General features: G+C 38.0%; 1 protein-coding gene across 1 annotated transcript in view; it reads left to right on the top strand.

Annotated features, from left to right (window-relative positions):
- Positions 1-6,493, top strand: part of KMO (kynurenine 3-monooxygenase) — a gene marked incomplete at its 5' end in the record, with an annotated part of 82,210 nt that extends 75,717 nt beyond the window's left edge. The window contains 4 exon segments of the mRNA XM_072409090.1: positions 2,202-2,284; positions 3,593-3,694; positions 4,680-4,739; positions 5,451-6,493. Coding sequence (XP_072265191.1) covers positions 2,202-2,284; positions 3,593-3,694; positions 4,680-4,739; positions 5,451-5,624 — 419 coding nt within the window. The 3' untranslated portion in view covers positions 5,625-6,493.
- Between the last annotated feature and the right edge of the window lie 6,922 nt (positions 6,494-13,415).

Here is a 13,415-nt window from a genome sequence, read left to right as displayed (position 1 = left end):
GGATTCGCTTGTAGTTCTAAATTGTGCACTGTGCATGTGTGGAGAACCCACTTGCCAAGAGTGCCTCCAGTGGGCGGAGATTAGGGATAATCTCCACCTCATTGCCAGTGATCTTCTATTAATCTCTTCCTAGAGGAGTGGTCAGAATCTGCCCCTATTGCCCTTTCAGTCTGCCCATCGTCCAGCTTCATTCATATGCCCGCGTAGGTCCCCGAGAATGAATCCAGGGCATCAGAAACAATCAATATGGCATTAAAATCAATGGCAATCATATCTAAATTCCAAATTTTTTTTTACAAATTATAAAAACGTTCAATTTGCTAAAACAACATTCCACAAAAACAACAACTAAATATTACAGCCACCAAGAACCAAGAGCAAACTATAACATGTGGAATAAATATTGAATAAGTGACAACCCTACTAACATGCACTACTCAAACCCCCCCCCCCCACCAAAAAAAAAATCATTTAAAAACGCTATGATGTAAATAAACTAAATCCTGAAACATAATATTCACCCTAATTATATAAGTGATTGTATAGATGCTTAACCAAAATAAACTCAGCAAGTTGTTTACATTAATATGTCATTATTTATTATGACTATTTTATAAATCAAAACTTAGTGCATACAAATACATTTCTAACTAATGATCAACAAGCTCACCTTTTCAAGATTCCTCCTTAAAAAAATCTATCAAAAAGAAAAACAATATTCCAAGATTGACCCTTTTTAACAAGTTATTATTATAATCAATTTAAAAAAATACATAGAGAGAGTTAATGAACAAAACTCAAACCAATTCACCAACCTTCCTTTAAATGGAGAATCTGCCCTAACAACACACCAGTTCTCAGTTTAAAACGCTTTTTGATGTGCACTAAATAACTGGCCTCCCATGGAGTCCGAGGACCCCACCTCCAACTGGAAGTGACCTGTCCTAGTAGAGCCAGATAAGGTTCTAAATCCAGAAGACAGTGCTCACCTAGAGCGCACGTAGCCAGGGCTGGTGGACCACAAGGTCCCACCAACCTAGCTGACAGAAGCTCCAGGCCTACCAGTAAGATCGCTGGCTGGGGCTGTGTGCCCCACCTAGCACAGGAAAACAGGAAAATATATGGATCTGACCCAAATGCCGTTCTTTTATTGTGGGTCTAAGCACTCTATTTGAATGAAAGATTGGGGCTTGGATGTCCAAACTATACCAATAAGGGGTATGTGTATAGCAATTATTTGTTAGACTATATTTCTAATTATGATTATTTTGATAAAATCATAACTATTATATGTACGGATAGGTCTTAATGATTCCTGAGGAAGTAGATTTTTTCTGTGAACATTGTGACTTACCTTGCATTTGGAATTTTGTAGTAAACCTTACCATGCTTTTGATGTTAATGATTGGTTGAGATAAGTTTTCTTTGTTTTTAATGTGTTTTTTTTTAAATGTTTAATAAAAATTTTGTTCATTTTATTTAATGGAGAGGTATTTAGAAGAAATTAGAACACCTAAAAAGTCTTTAATATGTATGATATTGCCAAAATGTCTATCTGTAATTTGTTTTTGGGATGTAACGTTTCACCTAAAATCAATGTGCTGAGCAACACTAGTCTTTGGAATCTTTGGTTGTTTTTTTAGGACAGTGGATAAGTTGATAATAATATTGGTGTGATTAGCCTCGTAATAAAGTAAGAAAGTTGGTAAGATTATGGTCAGTTTTTTTTCCTGTCTTTAGGGCCTAACTATTTTATGCAGAAAATTAACATTTATAAAAATCTCAGGGAATATTTTATTTTTAATTGTATTTCTTCTGGCATGTCAGGGCCTAAATGAACACATTTTAGATTTAAAAGCCAGCAATGGAAAAACTGTCCGCAGAAAACCAAAGGACCTCTCTGTTCTTCAGTTGTACAGTTGTACTTAACCAAACAACTTGATAAAGTTATTGGCTCTATCACAAACCGTAATAACAAATGATACTGTAATAAAATATATATTTATAAAATATATTGTATATTAAACATTTGTATTATTTATTTATATTTATATATATACATTGTATCAAAACTAACCTAAGTTAACCCAGCTGAGAATGTCTACAAACTAATAGGCCAAGTAGCCAGTTTAACATTTGTTTATATTGTAACAATTTGTTTGAATTGTCTTCTCATCCCCTGTTTCATGGAAATTTCTCAGAAATCTGTGTTCCCAAGTTTTCCAGACTTAGGGTGCCAGATGCCCATGCAATTTCTGATTTAGCCATGTACAATTACAAGGAGGTAAGTAAAATTGAACAACTTCTTAATTTATCATTTTGTTTTTAGAAAAATATAATGAATATTTTAATTTGTGCTTAAAGAAAAATTAGAGTGTTTTACGCATACAGTATTTGTAATACATACTTACATGTGTTTGTAAAAGCATAACAGCTTGGACACAAGTGAGGTGGTTGGTGTATTTCTTCACATCCAACCCCCTGTGCTCACATTTCTCAAGAAGTTGCCTTCTACCAAGTATTAGATTTATCAAGACCAAGTACTGCTCCTTTTAATTGCTTCCAGTAAATTTCTAATTTGCACCTCTTGCTCCTTATGTTCTCCCTTACAGTCCCTTGTTTCTGGTTCTCTCTTCCACCACAGTGCAATTGTGTAAGGTTTCTCTTATCCTACATTAGCGATACAATACACTTAATACAAATCAATTTCTCCTTCCTTTTCTTCACCTTTTCTTGTATTTTTCTCCAATATTCCCCTGTTAACATATCCACCCATACCAGTTTTCTCCAGTGCCTTCCCATCCAATGTCCCACCAGAGCATGCCACCCATTTACCAGCAGGACTGAGAAATTGTGAATATATATGAGAAACCAGCTAATTTACATATCACTATCCGGTTCCTAGGGAAAGAAGAAAATACAATTATGACCTTCCACTTTAGGTGACAACAAACTTGTCAAATCAGTATATTTAATTTTGGACATTGTTCAACCTGTTTTTGCTAACTTATACTGCAATAAACTAAATTATTTATTATTTATACTTTTTTTTATTTACCTTTGGACAAAGAGCTATTCATGTTGGTAGTTTAGCTGTAAAAATAGTACTGTTTTTAGCAAAACGTGGCTCCACTATTATGGGGTAGATACTGCTTAATGCTAGAGATCCAGGGTCAACTACCTCCTTTCCTCTTTTAATTCAGTGTTTTGTTTTGTGGGCCATATAAACAGAAGTTACTACTCTGAAAGGTGCTGTAACTATAAAATCACACCCCTAAAACACCAAATTTCTGGCAACAATCATAGGTTCGGTGTGGTAGATGGACCCCACCCACCTATGACCTTCCTTCACCATTTCAGGCTCACAGGGTTTCCAAAGTCCCCAGTTTTAGTAATGTGTATCAGCATGTGATAGTCCTACTGGTAAAACTTAAAAAAGATATTGGATCTGCAGTTATGTTCTGTCTATAGGGGTAGGGAGCATTCAAACAGAACTAAATCCAGCCATGGTTTCAGGCAGTAATAGCCAATATTTTTAAATGATATTATTACTTTCTGTGGCATCTTTATTTATTTATTTATTTTTAAACAGATGCGGGCTCATGTCAATTCGAAATGGTTCATTTTTCGAAAATATTTGGACAATTTTCTTCACACCTTAATGCCTTCTACATTTATTCCTCTCTATTCAATGGTAAGGCAATGATAGCTATATTGAATTTGTGGTGTAGGTAAAAAATGGTTGCTTTTTCATTTTTTTATTTTTACATTTGTTGAAATTAGGTCAACAGTCAGACCAGCATTAATAATTCCTAGCTTTCAAATGATCAGGAATTGGTTTACATTACATAGCAGGAGTGGCTGTCAAATATAGCTTTTTCTGTAAAAAAAAAAAAAAAAAAAAAGAAAACTTGAAGAGCTAGTGCTACTTCTCCAAAATTGCACACAATAGCTTTACAATTTTTTTACAGTTCTACAATCTAAAATTCGGCCATTGATAATCCGGTTCCTTCAGTTTTCCGACATGAATTTTGAATCACATTTATAATACAGGGACTGTAGTACACTGTTTTGCCACTTATGTTTTGATGGCGCTGTTCTGCAGAAACAGCTGTTAGGTCTTCCTTGCTACACTAAATACACGTTGAGAGGTCCCTGCTACCTGCTCTCTGGAACTGTGCCAGATGTCCGCGGGTGCTGCGAGAGGAAGGCTGACCTGTGTGTGGAGGCCTTCAAAAATCTGGAAATTTCGAAAATCCGTCACTCCTCAGGTCCAGAGGTTGCCGGATTTTTGAATGTCAACTGTTTTGCTATTTAGGTGAAATACAGAGTCAGTTCTATTTTGTGGAGCTTTTGTTAGTTGGTTCACTCATCTGTAATAATGGTTAGTTTTCATGATACAGACCTGTTTTGTTGCTTTAGTGGCTTAGATGGATGGTTCGAAACATAATAAACAGACATGTCATTTAACAGTTTTTGTTATGGGTCACTTTTACTGAAAAACATTAGATTATATGAATAAGATAATGTATGTAAACATATAACATTTAAAACTTAAATTATGTTTTACACTTTGGCTAAAAAACTATACTCATTGTTACACAATAGGGTTAGGAAATGAGTCCCATGCTATTGCCCATAAAAATATATGTACATATTTATTAGTATTTTTCTTTCAGGTAACTTTTAGCAGAATACGATATCATGAAGTGATCCTGCGCTGGAAGTGGCAAAATAAGGTACCATCATTACTTAGTTTTCTACTTCCTACATAATGAAAAGTTTACTAAGTCATAATGTTTTGGGGCTAAAAAGCAGACAGCAGCCTAAAGTTGGTGCAATATTTAGTTCATACATTTAAATGTATATTCTTCCTTTCGCCATTAAATGTACCATACAGTTCTAGATACTAATGAATGTTACATGTTATCTTATTTAATTATCAATACATCAGTAATGGATTAACAGTGTGACGGATTTAATGTTATTTATATTCAATAATATTAAACTATTTGATAATATAATATTATCAAAATGAGGTCATGACAGTACTTAGATTGACAAAGAGAGGGGTGAACAGGAGTGGGATTTCTGAGAGGGGCAATAGGACCTATAATAGCTCTCTTCTCCTTTTGTGTCATTGTTTATAGTTGTTATATATGCAGGTTTAAAATATAAGCATTGGCTCTTTAAAAATTAAAGATAATAAATAATATTAAGCAAAAATTTTACTCCACAAGGGTACAACTGAACAGTGTTGATATCTGTATTATTCCCACCTTCACTATTCATGATCAAGTTTGTGACATTTAAAGTTTTGATTTTTTGATGTTATAACAAGCTGTAATAATGAAGTGTCTACTGTTGGTGGACAGCATACCATAGATTTGAGAATGTCAGGTCATTTAAGAATGTATAATGTTTAAAAATATACTTTTGTTCTTGCGCAGGTTGTAAATACGGGGCTTGTCATATTCGGTTTTGCATTAACATGTGGAGGTTCATATCTGCTAATGAAACATTTGCCTCATTTGAAGAAAGAAGGTTTCACACAACTGACTACAAAATTATCCAGGGTTGGAGACTTCTCTCTATCAAAATTTGTCTTTACAAAAAATACATAGTGAGCTTTTTTACCTAGATATAGCATCATCACAAAGATACACATACTGTACCCTTCATAATACTATATAATAGTAAAGTTTTTTGTTTATTTTTTGTGATTTTACTGCCTCATGTCACTTGTTTTGCATTGTGTTATATTGAATGTTACTACAATTGCATTACTTATTAGAGTTAGTTTACTAAACTGATTTCGAAAACTGTGAGGTAAATAATAGGAGTACCAGAAAGACACACAAATGGGCACCTTTCCCCCAAAAAATGGAAAAGTAAACACCAATATTCTAAACTGCACCTATTTAAGGGTGAGGTTTTTTGTTGTATGAGTGTGTGTGTATATTTATACTTCTACCACCTGGTAAATTTTAAATAATATTTACATGCCAGTTTATGTTGAATGCAAATCAGTAATGGTATACGACCCTATATATAATAAAAATGTCAGTTTAGAATTTTGTTTACTTTTCAATTCACTAAACTGCTTGACTTATTTAATTAAAACATGTACTGAAAAAGTAAAGGCTACAAAAACACTATTATTGTTTGGTAGCTACATTTTTACTTTTTACATGTAGTATCATGCAGTAAATTTAACAGATCTGTTCAATAAATCCTTTCCTGAATTCAAAACTTAATTTTCAGTTGAAATATTGAAATGAAGCGTTTGTTTTTGGTTTCAATGGTTAGAACTCTGACTAGTTTTCACTGGTATATATGGCTTTGTAATCTCAAATTGCAGTGAGAACATTACAGGAATTCTTTTCCATCCTAGAAATAAAAAAAATTGATACTTTTACTTTAAGCTTTAGTGTTCCAACCCTAATGTATGAACCATAATGTATGTATCATTAAAATGTTTTTTGTTTTTATAGATTTTTTCTGGTTTTATACAAAATACAGGTAATAAACAATTACAAAAATAAGTAGTGATAACCAATAAAGTATAAACAATTTGTACATATACACATAAAAAACATGTGTAACAGATATATACTACATAAAACAAGGACAACACAAAGATAGTAAGGTAAGAAAGGGACGGGGGGACAGGTTGGTTAAGCAGGTAAGAAAATCAGCTGACAGTTTCCAAAAACGTACATATGACTAGTCAGAAATGAGTGATCCCAGCCCATGGTTATATAATATTCACTCCATGGTGACCATATTTTCTGAAATTTAGATACAGAAGCAGTTAGTAAAGCTCTCATCTTCTTGTTTACTAGAAACCAAGACATTTTATTCCTAACTTGTTCTATATTGGGGGTTGCAGACCACCAGGACTTGGCCAGCATCATTTTGGCTGATGTGAACAGATATGTTAACAACCTAAATTGATTGTTGGTGCAAACCAATAGTTTCAAATGCAAAAGTGCCTCAACCAGACATTTAGGAAAGGAGGCCATTTGATATACTCTCGTCCAAAACACCTCACTTTGGGACACTCCCACCACGTAGTTCTCACAGTGTTGCAGCTCCTAAAGCAATCACCTAAGCAGGTCGGCTGGAACATAGCAAGCCTAGATGGCACATAACATCAGTTTCTAGTTGGCCTCCACCGCTGATGTATTATTACTACAGTGGGCAACCGTAGACCAAATTTGGTCCCAGTCCTCCTACTCGAGTGATATACACAAATCTGTTTCCCATCTAGACATATAGGAAGGAGTGGGCATAATTTTCTGCACCAGGTTGCTATACAGAGCTGACAAACACCTTTAGGGTGTGAGTCCTGTACACACAATGTTTCAAACTAAGTCATGTTGAAGGGACCCTGCCTGGATTGGGTGAAATGTTTGATTTAGAGGTAACAAAAAAGCTCCGCTGGAGGGGCTTTATGGTTATCATGGAACACATTAAAAGAGAGTATCCCAAATGGATTGATAAAGTGGTGGAGTCTGTAGAGATCTTTCTCCACCCACCAGGAAAAACGTCTTGGCTCCTTCATACCTGGCAGAAACAATGGGTTCCCAGTGATAGGGGCCACTGGGGTGTGGCGAGATATAAGGCCATTGATCTGTTTAGTAGAGTCCCAGATTCTCAGTGTATGCTGCAAGATAGGGTTAGATATGTGGCAACGCTGAGAGCCTGGGACCCATAGTAGTGCTTCCACCGACATTGGTGCCACTGCTTCTGCTTCAATACATACCCAATTGGGAAATGCCTCTGAACATATTACAATAAAAAGGGTGTTACCCGAGCCGCATTATAGTACCAGCTCAAATGTGGTCCTGATAGGCCTCCCAAACTCCTCTGTCAGAAAAAACTGTGCCTTGGCCCCCCATATTACCTCCAACATCTTGCGCTGTAGCAATTGTATAACATGAGTAGGTATAGCAATCGGTAAGACTTTCATAGGGTAAAAGAATTTAGGGAGCCCTGACATCTTGATAGATGCTATGCGGTCTAGCCATGAAATTTAATATAGTTTCCAGGATTCTAGTAATCCAACTAGATGCTTCACTAAGTTGGGGATGTTGGCAGCGTATAGAGAATCATAGGATGAAGATATAAAAATACCCAGATAGCTACGCCGTTCAGATTCTCATTGGAAAGGGAAGGACTCCTTAAGGGCCTTCACCACTACATTAACTGAAGCCCAGGGAATCCCTGGAAGCGGCTCAAAACTTCCATCAAATTAGGCAGGGATACCATGGGATTTGTCATACTAAGAAGAATGCCATCTACAAAAAGGCAGAGCTTGTGTTGCCTACCATTCACAGCTATACCTTGAATATCTGCCTACTCTCGGATTGCAATAGCCAGAGGTTCCACCGCCAATTCAAAAAGCAATGGCGACAACGGGCAGCCTTGCCTGGTACCTCTGCCTATGGTAAAATAGGCGGAGTGGTAACCCATATATTGAATAAATGCTTTAGGAGAGGCTCCCTGTATTCAATATATGGGTTACCGCTCATGTACAAAAGTTTGGACCAAAACCCTATTTTGCTAATACTGACATGAGATATGGCCAAATAAGTCAAATGCTTTACAGATATCTAGACGCAATAAAAATGCTGGGGTGTTGGTTTGTTTGACCTGATGGACTAGGTACAATGCCCTTCATATATTAACCCCAGCTTATCTGTTGAAACAATATCACCGATTCCCCTGCCCAACTGAGCCGCCAAAACTGTAGCTAAAGTCTTAGCAACCAGGTTGAGGGGGGAAATCGGCCTGTAATTGGACCAAGCTGTTGGATCAGTGGAAGGTTTTGGTAACATACAAATATACTGAAGAATACTAATATCAAGTACCCCCCCCCCCCCCGCAGAATACTATAAAAGGCCTCTACTAAGTGGGGTCCCAGTACTTGTTGGTATTTCTTGTAGTATGATGCTGTGAACCCTTCTGGTCCCAGCCGTTTATTAGGCTTAAGTCTCTTAATAGCTTGGGTCACTTCAAGCAGGGTAATGAGGGCTTCCATAACCTCCTGTACAGAGGAAGGAAGCGTAGGGAGGGATATAGATGTAAGGAAACTATCTAAAGCTGCCGTGACAAAGGAGTGTGGTGCCTAATAGAGTTTGCGCAGATGTGTGTGAAATTCGTGCAGAATATGGACTGGCTTGCTAGTAAGCCCTATCCTGTTGACTTAGAGTCTGTAGGAGTTGAAGCGTTGTCCGGGATGTCTCAGTCTATTCACCAACAATGTGTGCATTTTGTTACTGTATCTATAGAATTTATTTGTGGACCATCTCAATGTCTTTTCAGCTAGAGAGGCTGTGCAGAGATTCAGTTGAGTACGGATCTCATCCAACTGGCGTTTCACATTCTGGTTGGGTGAGGTTGTGTATTGAGTTCGTAACTCAGCATATTTGGATTCCAAATTTGGGTAAAGTTACCGTAAGTTGTTTCTTTTATTTGGGAGGCGATCTGAATGAGATGACCCCATATTATCGCCTTATGTGCCGCCCAAAATGTGACTGGAGAATTCGCAGACTGCTGGTACAGGGAAAAATACCCAGCAAGAATCCCCTAATTTATAAAATAGTAATTTTTGATCTACCTCGAGATTACTGAGTAAAGAGTCATTGAGTGACCATCTACACAAATCGGGCTTCGGATAAAGGGAGGGGAGGGTGGCCTGAACTGCATCATGATCAGACCATGATACTGGTAATATGTTGCATGACAAGACTAAGGGTAGTGCCTTCTGATGTACCAAAATGTGATCTATGCGTGTAAACAATTGGTGAGGGTGACAGAAATTAGTGAAATCCAAATCTTTTGGGTGTAGTTCCCTCCATGTATCCTCCAACATCTCAGACCTAAAGAGTTCTAGTAGTTTGTTGGATGGAGTGGCATCTCTGAGTTTGGTAGAAGCTGTAAACACACTCTTTCTATCTAGACCCGGCATCAAGGGGCTGTAGGTATCGCCACATAACACCAGAGTACCCTGTGTATGTTTATGTAATAATTGCATAAGATGGATGAAAGAGGGCAATTTATCATTAGGTGCATAATAAGACATTAGGGTTACTTTAGCGTCATTTAAAGGACCAACCAGGATCAAGTAGTGACCATCAAGGTCAGCTACTTCAGCATCTAGTTGAAAAGAAACTTTTTTCCTAAAACCAATAAATGTGTCTCTACATTTTACCTCTGCGTTTGCCATGAATACAGTAGGATAAGAAGCATGAAAGTATTTTGGACAGGAAGAGGTAGTAAAATGCATCTCCTGGAGACATAATACATTAGCTTTACGTGCATGGAAAAAGCGGAAGGCTTGTGACCATTTAACTGGAGAGTTAACACCTTGCATGTTGGGGCTAAGAATTGATATTACCATTTCACTACATACACAGGCCGCCCGTTATCATGCAGAATGGGTGTGTCACAAAAGTTTGTACAATAAGTCATCTGTCCGGTGTCAGATACAAAAGGGAAAGAACAAAAACAAGAACAGGGGAGACAACACCAATTTAACAAGACAAAAAGCACCGTACTTAACATGTACACCCAAGCGGTGCAGGGTTGAGACCTGTTCCCACCCCACAGCCACCTCTTTAGCTGGCTCAACAAAATAGTGCAACCAAGGGAAGACAGAAATACCTTTGTTGTCCCAAAGAAGAGCATCATTCAAGTATTAAGTATGCATATAACTGGCATTTAGGTTGCATGGCAAACTGCCTTAACTAACACACATTGTCCCATGGCTTGCAAATAATTGAAAGTTCAATCCAGATGGGCTTGCAACACAGGAACATGCCTGAACTGGCTGGAAGTAGAAAAACCAAATGCAAATATATTAAGATAAAAAAGAAAAGAGAGGCTGTCTCTAGAAAGCAAATACAAAATGACCAAGATCATCCGGGTAAGTACAAGCATCATTTGAAGGTGTAGTGAAGACAAAAAAAGCAAATATGCAAATAAAAAAAAACAATGGCCCAAGATATACTTAAGTGTTGCTTTGTGAGAACCGCAATCGCCTAAGCGAGGCAGAAGCCATGTACTCTTTGGAACCCCCTTGCTAGTGAGAGGTAGATGACTGAGGCGTAAGGGTTCGATAACCTGCGACACTGCTGGGCGCCTCTGATTGATCACACGCATGTATTCCTAAGGCCTCGAAACAGGCTCTGGCCTCCGCTGGAGGAAATAGCTTGCATCTTTCCCCCATATGAAAAAAGCAATTTAAAGGGGAAGCCCCATCGGTAAGGGAACTGTTGATTCTGGAGTATCTGTAGAAAGTGTTTCAGTTCTCTGCCACGTTGAATTGGTGGCGCCAAGTCCACAAATAACTGGTAATTGTGTCCCTGAAGGGATAAAGGCTGCTTTGCTCTAGCTGACCTAATCAACATTTCTTTCGTACAAAAATTATGTCTATCTCTTGAGGGACCCTCTGGTTTGAGCCTCCCAAGCGAGCGATGTACCCAATCTAGCTCCAATCTTTCCACAGGTATCTCAGGTCATAATTCCTGAAAGAGAGCAGTAACCGTAGCGTTAAAATCAATTATAGATTCTGGTAAACCGCGTAGGCGGAGGTTAGAACGACGGGACCTATTCTCTAGATCCTCTAGCTTATAGTGCAAGAACAGTACCTCTTGTTTCAGATGTTCGATGTCCTTCTCATGGCCCTCCAGGACCGCTGTGGCATCATCCATGCTCCACTCCAATTGTACTGTACACTGACCCAACTCTCTCATCTCCTTAGTAAAGTGGTCAGTAATTTTTTTAGCTGTACTTTCCAAAGCTGAGTGTAGCATGGTTTGAAATCTGTTAAAAAGATTCTCCGGATCTGGGGGCTGGTGCTGTACATCTGGTAATGAGGACAGGGAGCTCCCTGCAAACAGGTCAGGTTCACTGGAGCCATCACTTCTCCCCTGACTCAGGAGAGGGGAAGAATCTGTTTTTTTAGCTGCCACACATGCTAGGGCTGCCAGCACTGTTGCTCGGGATTGCTGCAGGTAGGCATTCAGAATTTCTTCCTCAGACCTCATGCAAGCCTCATGGGACGAGAATCGCTGACTGATGTGCCTGAAAAAGCCTTATAGGTCCCGGTGTAGAGCGGAGCCTACTCAGGAAGCTACCAACCGTCGGATCCGCGCATGCACACCCCATTGTTTTTTTATTTTTTGTGTTAATATTTAAAAAGATGTGTCATGCCCCACTGAAATTAAAGTATTCATGCAAAGCGCCTGATTTATTAAAGCTTCACAACACTGGAGAAGATGTAATCAAGCCAATATTCAAATCTGAAGCAAATCTATTCCAGGTCCAACGAGTCAAAATGTGAGACTTGAATGGTTCTAAATCAATCATACAGCAATCTAAAAGAAAATGATGGAAGCAAATTTAAACCAAACACAAAGGGCCCGATTTATGAAAGCTCTACAAGGCTGGATAGGATGCACTTTCATCAGTGAACCTGGATCCAGAAAACCGGGAATAGATTTGGTCCAGGATTGAAAACATTTGCTAACAAATAGCAAATACCTTGAAATAAATCCATTCCAGGTGCTCAGCTTTAATAAATCAGGCCCAAAGGTGAATGATATAGGACAATTATCTCCTGATAAACTAATGATTCATGTATCTTTATAGGCTAGCCTTGTCTATCATTAATAGTGAATGTAAATGTCAGGTAAAAGCAACTAAACCCCTAAGGCTTATCTGAAGCTTGTAAATATGATCATGAAGCATGAATTACTTCTAATACTAAAATTAAAAATTACCATGGTAACACATTTTTGCAGCAACAGCATGTTTTCACATCTGGGTGAAATACATTTTTGAAATTTTATTTGTAGGCATCTTGCAGTGCCATTTATTTTCAACAGGGGGGGAGATTTTATTCTCAGAATCCTAATAATATTCCTATATGTCATACCTTACTGTTATAACAACAAAAACCTTTCCACTCATCTGGTTGGTATTGATAGATTAGGGTGGCTGCTTCTGTTTTAACTTTCCTCCCCCATTCTGCCATTGTTAAATAAATAAAAAGTAGTATATTAGTAGCAAGTCATCCTTGTGCTTTTCAGTCTACACATTCACAAGGTTTGTGCGACACCTATAAGTAAAGCAACATTGACCGACACTTATCTCTCTTGTGGAGTGAGGATTCTTCCAACCATGTAATTTTTATTTTCATGGAAGCTATGCAAATGGCAGAGCCACTGAGTTATGGCCCCTGATTCATCAAGCAAAATCGGATTATCGGTCGCGCATTCGTATTAGCGATCCGGAATCGCGTGCGATCGCGCTATTCAACAACCGGAAAAGCTCGCGCACGGAGCCGCGCTTATCCGACAGCTTTTTACTGGCGATCATGCATTAAAAGTCACTGTTCCCCTAAA

Source organism: Pyxicephalus adspersus, chromosome 4 (assembly GCF_032062135.1).
Source record: "Pyxicephalus adspersus chromosome 4, UCB_Pads_2.0, whole genome shotgun sequence".
In the NCBI taxonomy this organism is placed as follows: Eukaryota; Metazoa; Chordata; class Amphibia; order Anura; family Pyxicephalidae; genus Pyxicephalus; species Pyxicephalus adspersus.
This window is presented reverse-complemented; position numbering and strand designations above follow the sequence as displayed.